This window comes from Anticarsia gemmatalis, chromosome 1 (assembly GCF_050436995.1).
Source record: "Anticarsia gemmatalis isolate Benzon Research Colony breed Stoneville strain chromosome 1, ilAntGemm2 primary, whole genome shotgun sequence".
NCBI lineage: Eukaryota > Metazoa > Arthropoda > Insecta > Lepidoptera > Erebidae > Anticarsia > Anticarsia gemmatalis.
The window spans coordinates 15,628,585-15,647,220 of NC_134745.1; the positions used below are offsets into that span (position 1 = coordinate 15,628,585).

Below are 18,636 nucleotides of genomic sequence, written 5' to 3' on the forward strand. Positions count from 1 at the left end.
TTAAGTCTGTCCAGAAAGGGAAGCCGGTAGGAATCGAGTTATATGGAGCCTTCGCCACTGCTATGTATAGTAAATACTATCGACTGCCACTATCGCGCGGTCACTAATGCAAGCGACTGCTCGATATCCTAGGCTCAATTCCCAGGACTGGCCAAGTGCTATTGTCTATTTCTAATTTGTATTACACTAGTAGACCCACGCGTATACGTCAGGAATCAAAATGTTGATTTTCACCCCCTATTTTAATTTCTTAGGGGATGATTTTTCAAAAACAATGAAGTATGTGTTTATTTATATCAAACGAAAATTATAATTGAAATAATAACGTAATAGCTTCTTATTCCTCTGATGAAGTACATAATAACGAACTTGAAGTAACTTAGAGTAAAGAAAAAATAATGTTGTATATCGTCCCCGTAGAGCGAAAAGTCATTAACTCGAAAAACCTTGTTTTGAGATATGGCTGTTCAAAGTTTTTAAAAATACATAACTTACGATTGCAGTAACCTATCTCTACGTTTATAGTCTTAAATGAAGGAAATTATAACAAAGTTTATTTAATATAGACTACATTAAGAAAATATTGTCTGAACGCTTGGAAATATCAAAATATATAAAATTAGTTACTTTTATTTTTTAAATATGTAACATAATTTCGAGTTAGTTAATTTTTGATCAGAGTTAGTGATTTTTAACGCAGTATGAAATGCGTGTACCGATGTGAAAAATAACTGTACAACTTCGGTACAAGATACCTTGGGAGCCCCGTGATACTTGATTGAAACACAGTACCTCAGAGCGAGACAATTTTATTTGTAAACAAACGTGGTTTATATACTTGACCGTGTAACGAAACCATATCGCGATCTATTTCGATCCCAACGCCATCTATCGAGCATGCATGTAAACATTAACAATAAACTTAGATTGTGATTTTTGACGTTGGGACGAATGTATACATATTTTGAACATACCGCCCACCAAAGGGATGATTATCCCTTTAATACCGCCCACCATGAACAACTCAGCATTTGTATAAACATCAAAAGCAATGGACTGTATTTTTTAATATGTTTATGGTACATTTACAATATAGAATAGCAGACGGTGTATTTGCGGCATGTTCCTTACAAAGTGAAAACAAAATGGTTATAAACAAAAAATAGATATGTTGTGACAAACATCAATAATACATAATATTTATCACACCTTCACAGTGTATTCTTAGAGTTAAATTTATCTCTTTAAAAACTCATAAGAAACAAAACATAAAACAAAACCTATAAAACAAAGTTTAACTAGTGTAAAGTTCAGCATAATTTATAACAAAGTTGATTAAAAACAAATAAAACAAGTGTATAATTTAAATTCATGCAATATAAATCTAAAACTAACACGGAATAAGATTTACTCAGTAACAGGGAGCAAGCATAACTTTGAAGTTGGACGTTTAATCTCAGTGCCTTTGCACCGAATAGTGACAACACGCGTCAGATTGTCTTTACCCGGGTGCAGCTGTACAACTTTACCGTACAACCATCTAGCTGGAGGTAAGTTGTCTTCTTTTACTAAAACTACATCCCCTACTTTAAAATCAGGAATCCGCGAAGCCCATTTATATCTATGGAAGAAATGAGTCAAGTATTCTTGTTGCCATCTACGCCAGAAATTCTGCACCATACGTTGTACTAATTGCCAGCGCCGTAAGGTACTCATTGTAGCGTCCTCATAATTACAATCGGGTGGTACAATCAACGGCTGACCCACCAAAAAATGACCGGGAGTCAAGGGTGTGGGATCTTCTGGATCGCTATTGCTTTGAGATAGCGGTCTAGAATTTAGGCATGCCTCAATTTGAGACAGCACGGTGCACATCTCTTCAAATGTGAGAGTGGAGTCGCCTACAACGCGCTTCAGATGGTGCTTTACACTTTTGATCCCTGCTTCCCAGAGCCCTCCAAAGTTAGGAGAGTGGGGAGGAATAAAGTGCCATTCAGTGTGAGAACTTGCAAGAGCCGACGCAATGTCTTTGAACAGTGAGCCTTCCTGGGCAAAATGTGTCCGAAGTTCTTTGGCAGCCCCTACGAAATTAGTGCCGTTATCACTCCAGATGTTACGACAATGACCACGTCTTGCGACGAACCGCTTAAATGCAGCCAAGAAACCTTCTGAAGTTAAGTCCGAAACGGCCTCAATATGCACAGCGCGTGTAGCCATACAAATAAACAGACAGATGTAACCTTTGTATGATCGCTGTCCGCGACCTTTAGACACTCTCATATTAATGGGTCCGGCGTAATCAACACCGGAATTAAGAAATGGTTTGCTAGGGGTGACTCTACTCACTGGCAGCTCCCCCATCAACTGATGTTTCGTGGTAGCTGCATATCGTATACAGGGAATACAACTACGAATATGGGCTCGTACCATACCTTTCACTCTGGTGATCCAATACCTAGTGCGTATAAAATTAAGCATCAGTTGCTGTCCTCCGTGAAAAGTCATTTCATGTGCGTCAGCTACGATTAACCTCGCTAAACATGAATCATGTGATATAATAACTGGATGCTTAGTATCATCCGATAGAGAAGAATTACGAAGCCTACCTCCAACACGCAATATTTCACTTTTATCAATAAAAACATTAAATTTATATAAGGGACTCCTTTTATCTAACTGTGCATTGTTTTTCAGAGCTACATATTCATTATGGAAACATTGCTGCTGACTTTGCCTAATGCAATGATCTAAGGCTTCTCGTAGTTCAGCAACTGATAGGTAAGGTGTAACTTTAATATTATCTTTGCGCCGTTTTATTGACAGTAAAAACCTTTTGCAATATGCCATTACTCTCATCAATTTACGAAGAGACGAGAACCTCGATCCCCAGGTAATATCAAAATCCGATTCTAAATTAACCGTATGGACCTTGACAACTTTCCTCTCCTCTTTAGTACGTATAGCGTTAGGCCTTGTATATTCAACTGGTTCAGTCCTCAACCAACTTGGTCCTCGTTTCCAAAGATCACTCTCTAGTAGAACTTCTGATGGTGCTCCACGAGAAGCGATATCAGCTGGATTGTCTTTGGACTGGACGTGAGCCCATTGCGTATTATCCAACAAACTAAGGATTTTTGAAGTTCGATTCGCCACGTAAGTTTTCCAGCGACTCGGATGATCGCTTAACCATGCCAAAACAACAGAAGAATCAGTCCAGGCATGGATATTTGCCTTTGGAATATGCATGACTTCAGCCACTTCAATCAATAATTTTGCCACCAAAACAGATCCACATAGCTCTAGGCGGGGAATAGACAGTTGCTTTATAGGAGCTACTTTTGTTTTTGCTGTTATAAGATGTGAGTGTATGTCACCATCAGAACTAATGATTCGGCAATATACTACAGCGGCATATGCAACATTCGACGCATCGCTAAATCCATGCAGCTCTATGGCCACATTGCTTTCCGCTTTGCCTATCCATCTAGGAATATGAAAATTAACTAATTTATCTAGGTCTGTTCTGTATTGTCTCCATTCTTCTTGAAGTCCAGATGGTAACTCATCATCCCAGCTAATGCCAGCAATCCATAATTTTTGTATTAAAACTTTGGCTGTTATGATACATGGAGCTATCCATCCCAATGGATCATAAAGCCGTGATATTTCTGATATTACCGTTCTTTTTGTTTCAGGTGCAGCGGTCGGTGACATTTTAACAGAGTAATCAAATTCATCAGTATTTCTGTTCCAGGTAAGTCCTAAAATCTTTGTTACTTTGTCCATCTTTATCTCCAAATCCTTGCCCGAGGCTTCATTCAATTCTTCCAATAAACTCATTTTATTGCTTGTCCATTTCTGCAACCTAAATCCTCCTTTCCCTAATAAACTGTTCATTTCTTTATAAATTTGTATTACTTCTGTTTCAGATTGGCAGCCAGTCATCAGATCATCCATATAGAAATCCGTCATTACTCTATCAGCAGCCAATGGATATATTTCACCTTCATCGCAAGCAACTTGGTGCAATGTTTTGACCGCCAAATAAGGAGCACATGATGTGCCGAAGGTCACAGTCAGAAGTCGAAAGTCCTCAATTTCTTTACTAGGATCCTCTCTCCAAACGATCCTTTGGAAATCCGTGTCTGGACGTGCAACTTTGATTTGGCGATACATTTTCTCTATATCTGCTGCGAGACATATTGGATGTTGTCGCCATCTCATGACAATGTGTCGCAAATCTGCTTGGAGAGTGGGTCCTACCATTAAGGTATCATTCAAGGAAACTCCGTTTGTTCCCTTGCATGATGCGTCATACACCACTCTCACCTTGGTGGTCAGTTTATCTTGTCTCACCACTGCGTGGTGTGGCAAGTACACTGCACCATCTGTATTTTTATCTGACTCGTCATTGATTTTTTCTAAATGGCCAAGCAATAAATATTCGTTAATTACTTCTGAATACTGTTGTTTTAATTTCTCATCCCTAGCCAACTTCCTTTCAAGTCCTAGCAATCTTTTAACAGCAATATTTTTAGAATGACTGTATTTACATATCGGATCTTTTGATCGAAAAGGTAGCTTAACCACATATCTACCATCTATGTCTCTTTTGGTGGTAGTTGCATAAAAGTTCTCGCAAGCCTGTTCCTCGGGGGTAAACGGTTTCCTATCCAAAGCAGGTTCAGAATCAAGTTCCCATAATCGTTTCAACATTTCGTTCTCTTCAACTTGAGTATGCATCGCTATTACAGTATTATGGGAAACTAAAGAACTATCTACTCTACTGACTTTCCCCGATACAATCCACCCTAAATGAGTATCTTGGGCAATAGGAGAACCTAAAGGACTTTTGATTAATCCTGCCTTTAATACTCGGCAATATGTTTCTGCTCCCAACAAAATGTCAATTTTGTTGGGTACATTAAACCTTGGGTCGGCTAAACCAATGTTCTGAATTTCTGGCCAATCATGAATCTGGAACTTTGTGTCAGGCATAACCGAAGTCAGTGAACTAAGTACATGCGCAGTCACTTCTAAGGAAAAAGAAGGGTCATGCAACGATTGTATATTCATTTTAACTACATGTCTAGAGACAATATCGCCATGATGACCTCCTATTCCAGTAATAGTAGTTCTAGATACAACTTTCTTCAAGCGAAGTAATTGCGCACCTGCTTCAGTTATAAATGACGCCTGTGATCCTTGATCCAACAATGCTCTCAAAATTTGAGAAGACCCATTTTGTGACTCAACCCTTATAAGAGCTGTAGCTAACAGGACTTGACCCTGTACTCGTCCATTCACAAAATGAGCTGCTATATTTGAACTTAACTCTTGAGTTGGGGTCTCTGATATACCTTCATGTGAGGTGGTAGGCTCTACTGGCGTGGCCACCGCACTAGTAACACTGGGGCTTTTAGGATGCAACAACGTATGATGCTTACGCTGGCATATACGGCATTTTGATAGAACACGACATGATTTGGAAGTATGATGACTTCCCAAACAATTAAAACATACGCCCAAAGATTGGACAATAACGCGGCGCTTTTCACTATCCTCTTTGGCAAACTGCTTACAGTTAACTAATTTGTGACTTTCTGAACAATGTGGGCATGAAACATTAATAGTGTTATGCATTACCTTGGCGTTTGATGTAAAAGGGGGATGAACTGTTTTTAACTTACCTTTCGGTTCTACAAACTCAAGGGCTCGGAAACGCGTCTCTAAAAACTCGCGAAACTGTTTGAAAGACGGTAGATCATCGGTGGATTGACTAACATGCAGTTCCCACTGCTTCCTAGATTCTATGTCCAACTTCAAACTTATTATATAAATAATAATAATATCCCAAGAGCTGACATCAATTCCGAGATTGGTAAGCTCGTGTAAACAATCACTAGTTACATCAAGAAGATCCTTTAAGGCACTTGAAGATTCCACAACAATGTTACGCTGGCTAAATAACCTTTTCAAAATACAAGTAGACATAAATTTCTTATTGTTAAACCTATGTTCTAACAATTCCCAACATTTTTTATAATTTGATTCAGTTATAGGCACATGTCTAATTAATTGCTCTGCCTCACCCGACAACTGTGTTTTTAGATAGTGAAGACGCTGTACATCATCGAGTCTTTTGTTATTGTGCACTAAAGAAATAAATAAATCTCTGAATGATGACCACTCTGTATATTTCCCACTAAAAGTGGGCAACACTATCTTTGGTAATCTAACAACACTGTCGGACTTAGCCTCACAATTGTCTTTACTAGAACTATCAGATTTTGATTGTGACAATGCATTCTTAAGCTCTACTTTGTACGTCAAATAAATTTCAAAAACCCTTTCATAGATGTCTTCCTGGAAATAATTTAACAAGTCTTCATTTTCACATTCGCCAATTATTCCCTCGTACTTAGCAGAGAAATTCTTCAATTGAGCTTCCAATATCTCCAGCCGCGTTTCGATATAATTGTAAGTAATCCGTTCCTTAGGTGATTTCTTGAAATTAATTAAGCCCTTCTCCATCTGTCCTTTGATATCATTTAACTTCCTAAATTCCTTTTCCATTTTGTGTTTTCTATTCTATTTGTTCTACTATATTTATAAGTGCCGCCAACAGCAATTGTACAAAGTTTCTATAAGAGTAAATTTTCAAAGTGTGGTGATAGTAAAGTTCCGTCAGGAGTAATTTTTCTAAGTTCCGTCAAGAGTAATTTTTCTAAGTTCCGTCAAGAGTATTTTTTCTAAGTGTTTGAATATGTTGTTGTATGGTTCAAAATTCGGGCATAGGTTCCCCGTCTCGTCGTTTTTATCGAAACTATTCTAAGTCCCAGACGGTCACCACTATATTTTTCTAAGTCCATGCATTACTCCAAGTCTCAGAATTTTATCACTTCTAACAATTAATTGTACTCACAGATTGTCCACTTGTATTTTCACTACTCACGCAATAGGTCCAATGTCCTTAACAGCACTCCAACAGAAACTTCAATATAACTCACAGCTTTTCTACGTCCATACCACTAACGCCACCTCTTGTTCACTTTTGGTACTAACATTTATGTGTTCTGCCAAAAACGCCCTTCGGCTCACATGGACCATGTACAACTTCGGTACAAGATACCTTGGGAGCCCCGTGATACTTGATTGAAACACAGTACCTCAGAGCGAGACAATTTTATTTGTAAACAAACGTGGTTTATATACTTGACCGTGTAACGAAACCATATCGCGATCTATTTCGATCCCAACGCCATCTATCGAGCATGCATGTAAACATTAACAATAAACTTAGATTGTGATTTTTGACGTTGGGACGAATGTATACATATTTTGAACAATAACTAAATCCATTTAGTGATTTTACAATTGCTAATAATAATTTTAATATGCAGAGATAATTCAAGGGAAAAGTAATTAAGTCGTTTTAGGTATGTTTTAAGTATGGGTTAGATACAATCCTAAGAAATTAATATTAATTAACTAAAATTAGTTAATTTGCTCATTTGATTTTCAGCTCAAAAGGGTTGACCTGGTTAATTTTCACATTCTATAAAACAAAAACTATAATAGCTACAGGTATGTGGATTAGACAGAAAATTAGAGAAAAATATGGCAATTTCAATGGTGTCATAAAAAAAGAAATCATTAACTCGAGTTAATGACTTTTCGCTCTACGGGGACGATATGTACTCGTTACATACGAGTTTGGTTGTAGTTATGAGGCAGTATCATATTTATATACAAGTGGGGAATATTTTAATGATAAATTATTTTCTACGATCTAGCACTGAACTTGGTGGTTAACTTGGTGGGCTTGCCCCCGAGTACCCCGATCCCCGAGGCCCCCGTCCCGGAGTACCCCGATTTATTTTTTGTGTTGATAAACTAATAAAAGTCAGATTAGCGTAAAAGTACCGTCAGCAAATGATATGTTAAATACATTTTAGTAAGTAAATACTTAATTTTAATTTTGAGGAGCTCGTGACTTAGTTAACAACAGCCGCGCGGATCGATCTCTGAGGTTAACCTACGCTTGCCGAGGTTGTTCTGTGGATGGGTGACCATCTTATACATATCGAGTTCCTCCGTGTTTCGGTAGGCACGTTAAATTGGTCGTTGGGTCCCGGCTGTCAATTTCGAGGATCTTTGACAGTCGTTAACAGTAGTCAGAAGCTTGAAGTCTGACAACCAGTCTTATCGAAGGGTATCGTGTTATAACCCAGGTAACTGGGTTGTGGAGATCAGATAGGCCGTCGCTCCATGTAAAACACTGATGCTCAGCTGCATCCGGTGAGACTGGAAGCCGACTCCGAAACAGAGTATGGAAGAAAGGCTAAGCCATGATGATGAATACTTAATTTTAAGGGTTAGGAAAATATATTAAAGTCGTGCTTCGTTAAGGTAGTAAACATATTAGAGTCTCCTAGAACAATCACAGGCTATAATTATTATCATATGTGCGAATGTACATCTGTCTTCCATATCTACCGTAACACGAAATAGTTGGTTGGCAATAATGGAAAACAGTCTACCAGCTGAGCCAGTTAATATGTTTAACGACTATCTTGTTAAACAACCGCTGGAACCTGACGGCATGATTGCTGAATCATGTTGTTACAAAGAACAGCACAGGAGCACTCATTTAGTAAAGGCCTGTAATAACAGATTGCAATGCCATTTAGGTTCAGACGCCACAGTGATATTTTTTTTGCAAGTGATAATGATTGATATAGCAAGCTACGATACGGCACGAGATAATTTGTGTTTCAAAGTGATGATGATGATGTTGATGCTTGATTTTGAGTTCGTATTTTGATTTTCTGTATTGAAAAAGGATAATAATTACAGCTTGTGGTTGTTTTAGGAAACTCTTAATTGTATTATCTGATTATAATATTTACCTTAACCAAGCACGACTTTATAATCTTCCCCTAATCCTAGAGTTTAGTATTAACTCTTAGGACACTTCCAACAAAAATGCAACCATAAAACATGTACCTATTTATTAGACCTATGTGTACCTTTATTCGCAAATTAATATTTGATTTGATTTGAACATATTATTTGCTGACGGTACTTTTACGATTAACTGACTTTTAATAGTTTTTACGATAAAAATAAATCGGGCTACTCCGGGACGGGGGCCTCGGGGATCGGGGTACTCGGGGACTAACCCAGCTTCGTGTGCTAAGCCTCCAAGCCTTGTCTGGTAGAGATGTAATGTACATACATATATTTACCCCCGACGCAAAAAGAGTGGTAAGTTTGACGTGTCTGTCTGTGTGTCTGAATGTCTGTGGCATCATAACTCCCGAACGGATGCTGTGATTTCAATTTAGTTGTAGGAGTATGTGTAAGGTAATTTACGTGTGAGTGTTTTTGGACAAGTTTTATGAAAATCGGTTGAGCCGTTAAAAAAGTTGTAGGCCGTAGGGGGTGAAAGTGGGAAGATTATCCGAATATCTGCAAATTTACTCGGATGGGGTCTCAAATAGCTTCTTATGATGAGAAAGTTGGTGGTGGGAAAATTAGAATGGCTTAACCTATCCTTACCAACCTATTTTTTCATTTTTAAATATTTATGTTATGCTTTGTGAACACTCGTGTCTTTCAACGATTTTTGAGACATTCCATATTTTTATACCGCCATCAAACGATTGTCATTCATTTTTATAGCTATTCCATATTTCAGAATAAATTGGTATTTTATTCAGTTTTCCGCTGTGGCTGATGGCTCCACTTTACATTAATCTTTGTAAGTCCGGCGGATATCCTTTAAATGAAAGAAGAAATAAAGTCCTTTGAATGCACTGAATCGCTAATGTGAGTGAGTGATAGTTGTCTGCCGGCACCGCGCCCCCCTCACCGCGCCCCTCACCGCGCCCCCGCACCGCGCCGCACCCCGGGCGCGATGCAAATTAATGAAAATGATATTCATAATGAATTCAAATAAAGACGCCGCCGACTGAGACGCGACTATTTCAACTTAATTTTTGCTAGTGCTCTTGATTTTTACATGAAAATACACCGCTACACCACCACCATCACGCAGAGTGTCTGAATGTCTGCGCACATCAAGTTTGAATACAGGTGGAAGAATACTTTTATGGTGGCTTCTCGTCCTTGTACGCACAATAGGTTAAGAAAGCTGCACAGAAAACCAGGTAAAATTAAACAATCTTGTCTGTGATACCTGTCGTATATTATAATTAATTATAGCATGTGCTTCTACAGTGAGAACTAGGTGGCGCAGACCTACTCGGGTCTTGAACTATTTAGTTTGACGCAGCACTGCGTAGAACGTGTAAGACGATTTAATGATCTGAAACAAATAATACTATCAGCATCGCAGTAGAGGCCACAGTGTAGTGTAGAGTAGAGAGGCATCGATCAGTGGTACAGGGTGTGGGGACATACCTTCACGAAGGTCTCCAGCGAGAGCGGTATGACGAGGCCGGCGGCGGGGCGCAGCGGCCGCTTGGCGCGCACCATCACCACCAGCAGCGAGCGCTGGAACGACACGGACGCGCGCGACCACTCCATGCTGTAGATGGAGCCGCTCACGCGATCGCTCTGACACAACCATCACCGTTATTAACCGCTACACTAGTAGCGTGACAGTCTTCTCACTAAGTACGATTCTTACCTCGTCGCTGACCTCGTTACCGTAGTAGCAGTACAGAAACAGCTCCGTCAAAATACAGCTGATGAACAATGTCATGGACGCGAATTCTATGCTCAGAACGCTCAGCTGTAACAAAAACCCTTTTGAAATATAAACATATTCTGGGTATGTAATAGTATGTATGTGGTACAATGCACATGGTACACAGCAGCACACACTCACGCTGACTATTTTGTAGGCAGCCATACACAGGATCCATCCACCGATGCCGAACTGTATTAGTATCGCCGTCCCGAAGATATCTTGCAACATTGCAGCAGTTCTGAACGACAATTGAGAACGTGTTAATTGCGAGACGTACGCACGTATGGGAGCGCGCGTGCGATGGGAAGGTGACGTACTCAGTGATCTTCTGGTAGTGCGCGAGACACTCGAGGAACAGCTTCATGAGCGTGGCGTCGTACGTCAGCGCCGGCTGCTGCTGCACCAGCGCCGCCGCGCGCTCCGGCAGACTCTCGAAGTTGAGCCTACAAAATTACTCATCTGTTCATTTTCTAGCTGTCAACTGTTACTTTTTATGTATTGTAAATAATTGCTAAATACCACAATAATAATGAGGCGCACCTCTACCACATTGTTGGCAACTCACCTCTTGCCGAATACGAGTGCATGTAATGAGTGTACTGACCGTAGTATCCGCAGCTGCGTCTTGCACTGGTTGAGCACGGTGGCCATGAACGCGTCCATGGTGGTGTTGGCGATGCCCACCAGCGTCGTCACGTAGTACGAGTACGACAGCACCACGTAGAACCTGACAACATTCATAACGACAAGTCGGATCCCTGACAACCGACCTCATCTTATAAATATTATATATTGCCTGCTCAACTACGTAGTAAATACCACCACAGTATCAGTAGCTTAGACACTAATGATATTATTATAACCATAAAGCATAGCCGGCATTCTGTTTAACTTTACGTATGTAAGTCAATAGAATGTGTACATTGTGTACCTACACGGCATCGTGTACTAACATAACATTGGATCGATTGTAATCGAGGTTAATCCAGAAGGGGAACTCGACGGTCTGCTCGCGCAGGTGGTACAGGACAGGGAAGGTGATCCACAGCGTGCACGTGACCACGGCGCAGCCCGAGTACGCGTGCACGAAGCGGCGCGCGCTCGCCGCCGTCGCCGCCAGCAGCCGCCGTGGCTGCTCTGCCCCTTGGTTGAACAACGCATCTGAACACACACGCCATGAAGACTTTCAGCACCAGCTCGCCGACACGGTGACACACGCACTCCTCACGAGCGAACGCACGCACCGTCCAAGCCGCCCACCATCCGGTCGATCCGCGCCGCCTTCACGTGGAATACGAGCTGCTTGGCGATGGACGTGATGTGGCACAGCAACAGAAACATGACCCGTGCCAGCTTGTCCATGTCTTCTTGTACCTGCGAACGACATCGACAGACGTGACGGAGCGGTCGCGTGCGACGTGTGACGTGTGAGGTGTCGGCTCGCGGCGGCACCTGGTACGCGTACACGCACTCCTGCAGCAGGTAGAGCACGGTGAGCGCCAGCGTGAGGCCGCGGTACAGCGAGTGCAGCCTCCGCACCACGCGCTCTCGCTTCGTTCCACCTGCACTCCCCGCACTCCCCGCACTCCCTGCGCGCCCCGCGTCTCCTTCGCCCCACGAGCGACAGAAACCGCACCACCGCAGGATCCGCAAATGCGGCGCTACGCTCTCAGAAGATAATGACCTGCGCACGCGCAATATCAATGAAATTCCTAAATTCTAAATTCCTATTCCAAATGCTGAATGGTGCAAATTATACATAATAATATGTCGTGACGTATAGAGAAATTAGCAAATAACATCATAAAAAGGAGAACTTAAACAGTGGCTTTTGTGCAAATTATAGGCACCAAGATGATAAACTATATCACCATACAATACGCAATATCATTGCATAATAAGAATTTGGGTTACTTAAAAATTGAAATAATATGATGTACAGACATGTTGAGGAGCGGTGTGTCACCGTGTGTCGGCCGAGTGAACGACGGCCACTAACAAATCTGGCAGAGCTCTGTTTCAGTAATGAGATAATTACAGGGCGCCGATTGTAATTACACGCTGTCCGCTGAAGAGATTAATAACAGTGTGTCGTGGACACGCCCCCTCGCGTGCCGCGCACTCCCGCCGCCGCGCCGACCACACTCGACGACACCGCGCCGTCACACACAGACACACACACACACACACGGCACTGATTAGTCCCCACACTTACATTAATATAGTCATTATTAGTTTGAAATAATATACATACTATGCATATTTTTTATATGATTTCTTTTAGCACCGGTTTGCAGTCACGCAAGTGCACAAGTAAGCCAGGATTTTTACATATTTGTACGTATGTAACGTGCTTGGGTTAAGTGACGTGTAGTTTGTAGCAAACAAAGTTAGTGCTGTTTTAACTAGGAAGAACCTCTTGTGCATAGTAAGTATTGTACCTAATGACAGACTTACTTGCTGATCTAGCGCGGAGGCGCGGCTCTGTGCTGCACTGCGCTTCACCTCGTCCACGCGACTTATTGTGCTCCGTGTGCTTTTTACTCAAACTTAAACTGTTTATTTAATGTCAGAACAAAGGTTATATAATGAAGTTAGCGAGCGCCACTACTACTATTTTATATCGGCTAATTAGGCCGCTAATCTAGATCTACTTCTCATAAGCAATATACATATAACTGTGATCTTAGGGTTGCGTCTCCATTGTTTGTCGCAGCATTGCGTAGAAACTGTACGATGACTTCAAAATCTGTAAAATACATAAGGCTTACTTGAATATTAGGCACACATATATTATTATTATGATAATACACATAAGCAGAGTGGCTACTAAGGAGCAGAGTGTGTGTGTGTGTGTGTGTGTGTGCGTCACCGTGAGGAACGTCTGCAGCGAGAGCGGGATGATGTGTCCGGCGAGCGGGCGCAGCGGCCGCTTGGCGCGCTCCATCACCACCAGCAGCGAGCGCTGGAACACGACCGGCGCGCGCGACCACTCCATGCTGTAGATGGAGCCGCTCACGCGATCACTCTGACACGACCATCACCAGCAGTTATTGCGCCATCGGTTACATTCATATTATAATGTCTTCATAAAATTTACTTTTTTAATCACGAGTCTTACCTCGACGGTGACTTCATTTCCGTAATAACAAAATAGAAATAGTTCAATGAGGACGCAGACGGTGAACAGAACAGTGGACGCGAACTCAAAACTCAGCACCTTCATCTGTGACCAGAGGGCAGAGGGCACAGATGAGAGTGAGTAACTCGCGAGTGAAGTGTAAGTATGTAAGTGTGTGCGCTGCGAGTACTCACGCTGACTATGTTGTAGGCCGTCATGCACAGGATCCAGCCGCCCACGCCGAAGTTCACCAGCAGCGGCACGCCGAAGATAGTGTGCAGCCGCGTGCACATCCTGCGCACACACACGCACACACGCAACCATCACCACCAATATACGACTATCGATGCGTCAATATCAACAACTACCGCCAATTAATTCATGACAGAATGTACACAGTACTAGGACGGCTCGCGACACAGCGGTCGCCACGCTGCCCCCGGCGCGGCGGCGTCGGGAGGACGTCGGGAGGAGGTCACGTCACACGGAACAAATACAATATTTTTGCATCCAAATATTCGTGCTCGTTTTGAGTCTAGTTGCAGGTACTTCTACATCTAATAATATTGACATATTTAATGCAACTGTCCGTTCATTAAACATTTATTAACCCAAGAAAGTTCAACTATTTTGTCAAAGTTTTAAATCTATAATTTTATAGTTTTGTGCATTTTTGCAAATTATCATGTTAGGTATAGTTTCGTGTTGTGATGTACACTTATTATAGTTTATTTCTTGATGTTGAGGCGCCCATAGCGTACCCCTTAGGCGTACCGGTCGGAAAACGATATGTGGGTTAAGTAAACCTTGGCGCGGTCATTCCATAAACGAGTGACCGCATAGTGATATTTAAACCGAGCGTCGGATATGGAAAATTTGTCAAGTAAGGGCCGGTAGAGTTAGGCCTCGTAGATGCAGATACTTGCCTCTGGCTAATAATTCAAATTCAAATTAATTCATAAAAAAAAGATGTTGAGTAAACATCCAACGATTGGTGTCATAATGGTAGTAAGTTGTGTAGTGAAGTGAGGTGAGGATGCGACGTCGCTCGCTACTCACTCTATAATCTTCTGGTAGTGCAGCAAGCAGTCGACCAGCAGCCTGTGCAGCGCCGCCTCGTAGCGCTCGCCCGTCGCCGCGCTCAGCGCCGCCGCGCGCTCCGGCAGCGACTCGAAGTTCAACCTGCGCAGTGTGTCGCTGTTCTATACACTGCTTATTAATACAATACAGAAATCATTACCTATTTTACCTCAAAATCCGTAATTGAGTTTTACACTGGCTCAGGATAGTAGCCACGAAGGCGTCCATCGCGATGTGCCCCACCGCCACCAGGTTGGTCTGGTAGAAGAAGTACAAGAGAACGGCGCTGAATCTGCACAATACTATAAATTAATCGACCATAAAATACTCCCGAACAGAAAGTAGTGAACGTTAAAACGAAATATTTACACAACGATGTGGTCGTAGCAGATCCCCGTCCAAAAGGGGAATTCAAAGTGTAGTCCTTGGATCCTGTAGAGCACTGGGAACACGGTCCACAGCACGCACGTGGACACGGCGCAGCCCGAGTACACGCGCAGCAGCCGCGCCGCGCCGCGCACCGTGCCGCGCAGCAGCGCCTCGCCCGCGCCGCCCGCGCCCGCCGCCTGGTTCAGCAGCGGCTCTGCGACACACACCCTCCGCTGTACTACCCCCGTACTGCCACTACTGCGCCTTGTCTAGCGCCATACTGACCGTCGAGCGCGGAGATGAGAGCGTCCACGTCGTCCGCGTCCAGGTAGAAGGCGAGCTGCTTGCCGACGCACGTGCCGAAGCACAACATCACGAACATCACTTGTGTCAGTTTGGCCAAGTCTTTTCTCTCCTAGCACAAGTACGTAATATAATAAATACGTGGCACAATCATTAAAAATATGCTCATTATTAAGTACTACTGCTACTTTATTACAATCGGCAGGAGGCCCTAGTCCAGCAGTGGGTTACAGGTGTAAGAAATACTACTACAGCTACGAATTTAAGTGATAACTAATATCTAACTGCAAAGAAGCTATATAATAAGTCATTACAAGCGTTTGCATTCAAGTAAATGCCGATACTACAAGCACCAGAAACAAGCCGTGAAGTTTAAATAATTTAGTAGCGCTCAGTAGAATTGTGCGCTCAGTATAATAGCAATATGAACCTGAACGGCATAGATTAACTGTTGCAGCACGTAGACGGAGGTGGCGGAGAGCGCGAACACGTGGTAGAGGCGGTGCGCGGCGCGGCGCAGGCGGCCCGCCCCGCTGCGCGCGCTCAGCCGGCAGAAGCCCACGCGCCGCATCACGCGCAGGTGCGGCGCCACGCTCAGCGCGCACAGCGACCTGCCCACACACACACACACACACATACACACCTACACACACACACTTTCTGCATTTTGTTTAATTCAACAGTGTAACAAGGATAGCTTGGAAGATCATAGATGCCTCGAATGCGAATCCTCAACGCATTTCTCTGTATCATAGATCTCTCTCACTTGCGTTAATTAACGAAAAGCTAGGCATAATGCGATGTGCGGGGCAACGCTTTTGTTACTGAAAAAATAATAGGTAATAAATAAGTTACCCACGAACATCGGTACTTTTGACGACGCTGATGGTTCTCACTATATAACAATTGACTGACGTGGACAAACATACTTGTACACCATTCTACGATCTGTAACCACTACACTTTACAACTATTACAAAACTTACGAACATTTGACACTTGATGAGTTGTTAGTATTTTCTTTAACAGACCCTCGTGTGAAATACTTGCGTCCAGTGAAGTGGAGTCTGAATGAATTGGAAGTACTCGACAAGTAGACGACAATTATCGTAACGATGAGTGGCGTCGAGCAACAATTACACGGTGTCACTCGCGAGTTGGAGAACTTGACGGAGGAGCTCATCCAGTATTCATGGCTGCTTCATTGTTTGTACACTTTGTACAGTTGAAGTAAGTTAATAACACACCGCAGACCGCTAATTACATCGTAGATACGCGTAACCGATGTTTATCAGTTCTGTGTAATAAAACTGTCATTCCAGCAAGCATGGGAAACACCTGTCACTACAACATGTGACTTTATGCATATTATAATATGCACATGGGACGCTCAAAAAGTTTTGCGAAACTTTATTGCATCTTTGTATACATGTTTTACTACAAAATATCTCTTAGACCCCTAGAAGATACGCTAGCGGCTTGAAGATGCTGTGGAGAATATCTTCAAGCCGCTAGCGTATCTTCTAGCGATGGCGTTCGAGACAAGTGACTCCATAAATCACACATTGAAATCTTTGATCACTTCCGAAAATATTGATAGGGCACCAACTGACTTGATTTCATTACCGAAATAGAAAAAAATTGAATGAAATGAACGAATGTAATGAATGAATGAAACGAATATTCGCTTCCCTTATTTTTTTTTTTTTTTTATTTCTTTTTTTTTTCTTTCTTTCATTTATTTGTGCCTGAAATGTATTATGGCACCCTGAAATTACTTTATAGCTTCCTGAAATCTTGTAACATTTCCCTGAAATCTTATAACATCTCCCTGAAATGATATAATGACTCCCTGAAATGATATTATGGCTTTCTGAAATTACTTATACGGGGAATTACTTAATAAGTTCCTGAAATCAAACAACAACATCTTATTAAATCTCCCTGAAATCTTATTAAATCTCCCTGTAATCTTATAACATCTCTGTAAATTCTAATTCAATCTCCCTGAAATCTTATAACATCTCCCTGAAATATAATTAAATCTCCGTGAAATCTTATAACATCTCCCTGAAATCCTATTCAATCTCCGTGAAATCTTATAACATCTCCCTGAAATCTTATTCAATCTCCCTGAAATCTTATAACATCTCCCTGAAATATAATTAAATCTCCGTGAAATCTAATAACATCTCCCTGAAATCTTATTAAATCTCCCTAAAATCTTATAACATCTCTGTAAAATCTAATTAAATCTCCGTGAAATCTAATAACATCTCCCTGAAATCTTATTAAATCTCCCTAAAATCTTATAACATCTCTGTAAAATCTAATTAAATCTCCGTGAAATCTAATAACATCTCCCTGAAATCTTATTAAATCTCCCTAAAATCTTATAACATCTCTGTAAAATCTAATTAAATCTCCGTGAAATCTTATAACATCTCCCTGAAATCTTATTCAATCTCCCTGAAATCTTATAAAATCTCCCTGAAATCTTATTATTAAATCTCCGTGAAATCTTATAACATCTCTGTAAAATCTAATTAAATCTCCCTGAAATCTTATAACATCTCCCTAAAATCTTTTGTCATCTACCTGAAATGATAATATGACTCTCTGAAATATTATCACATCTCCCTAAAATCTTACGTCATCTCCCTGAAATTATAATATAACTCCCTGAAAAGTCATTACATCTGCCCGAAATGGTATCATGACTCCCTGAAATATAATTACATCTCCCTGAAATCTTTTGTCATCTCCCTGAAACGAAAACATGATTCCCTGAAAAATTATCACATTTCCCTAAAATCTTATGTCATCTCCTAAAAATGATATGACTCCCTGAAATCTAATTACATCTCCCTGACATCTTTTGTCATCTCCCTGAAACGATAACATGACTCCCTGAAAAATTATCACATTTCCCTAAAATATTATGTCATCTCCCAGAAAAAGATATCATGACTCCCTGAAATCTAGCTACATCTCCCTGAAATCTTTTGTCATCTCCTGAAACTATAACATGACTACCTGAAAA

General features: G+C 41.5%; 3 protein-coding genes across 3 annotated transcripts; all 3 read right to left on the reverse strand.

The window, feature by feature from the left end:
- Window positions 1-793: 793 nt before the first annotated feature.
- LOC142977620 (uncharacterized) lies at window positions 794-7,085 on the reverse strand. Its single transcript, XM_076121631.1, has one exon. The coding sequence runs from the start codon at window positions 6,574-6,576 to the stop codon at window positions 1,408-1,410; it is 5,169 nt and encodes a 1,722-aa protein (XP_075977746.1). The 5' UTR covers window positions 6,577-7,085; the 3' UTR covers window positions 794-1,407.
- A 3,197-nt stretch (window positions 7,086-10,282) lies between these two features.
- Window positions 10,283-15,149, reverse strand: LOC142982969 (uncharacterized). The gene is made up of 15 exons (XM_076129759.1): window positions 15,091-15,149; window positions 14,901-15,023; window positions 14,036-14,135; window positions 13,842-13,946; window positions 13,593-13,748; window positions 13,417-13,469; window positions 13,178-13,275; window positions 11,965-12,432; window positions 11,674-11,881; window positions 11,325-11,447; window positions 11,038-11,163; window positions 10,859-10,958; window positions 10,658-10,762; window positions 10,429-10,584; window positions 10,283-10,333 (listed from the first exon to the last, which is right to left on the reverse strand). The coding sequence occupies exons 1-15, from the start codon at window positions 15,147-15,149 to the stop codon at window positions 10,283-10,285; spliced, it is 2,031 nt and encodes a 676-aa protein (XP_075985874.1).
- Window positions 15,150-15,286: 137 nt separating this feature from the next.
- Window positions 15,287-16,533, reverse strand: LOC142983050 (uncharacterized). Its single transcript, XM_076129889.1, has 4 exons — window positions 16,523-16,533; window positions 16,024-16,204; window positions 15,576-15,705; window positions 15,287-15,504 (listed from the first exon to the last, which is right to left on the reverse strand). The coding sequence occupies exons 1-4, from the start codon at window positions 16,531-16,533 to the stop codon at window positions 15,287-15,289; spliced, it is 540 nt and encodes a 179-aa protein (XP_075986004.1).
- Between the last annotated feature and the right edge of the window lie 2,103 nt (window positions 16,534-18,636).

Coding starts and splice junctions, on each gene's coding strand:
- LOC142977620 (XM_076121631.1), bottom strand. CDS start 6,576: ATGGAAAAGGAATTTAGGAAGTTAAATGATATCAAAGGACAGATGGAG.
- LOC142982969 (XM_076129759.1), bottom strand. CDS start 15,149: ATGGACGCCTTCGTGGCTACTATCCTGAGCCAGTGTAAAACTCAATTA. Junction 13,947..14,035: donor CGGCCTACAACATAGTCAGC/GTGAGTACTCGC, acceptor CTCTGGTCACAG/ATGAAGGTGCTGAGTTTTGA. Junction 11,448..11,673: donor TACAATCGATCCAATGTTAT/GTTAGTACACGA, acceptor GAATGTTGTCAG/GTTCTACGTGGTGCTGTCGT.
- LOC142983050 (XM_076129889.1), bottom strand. Junction 15,706..16,023: donor AGTTAATCTATGCCGTTCAG/GTTCATATTGCT, acceptor TACTTGTGCTAG/GAGAGAAAAGACTTGGCCAA. Junction 15,505..15,575: donor TCTCATCTCCGCGCTCGACG/GTCAGTATGGCG, acceptor TGTGTGTCGCAG/AGCCGCTGCTGAACCAGGCG.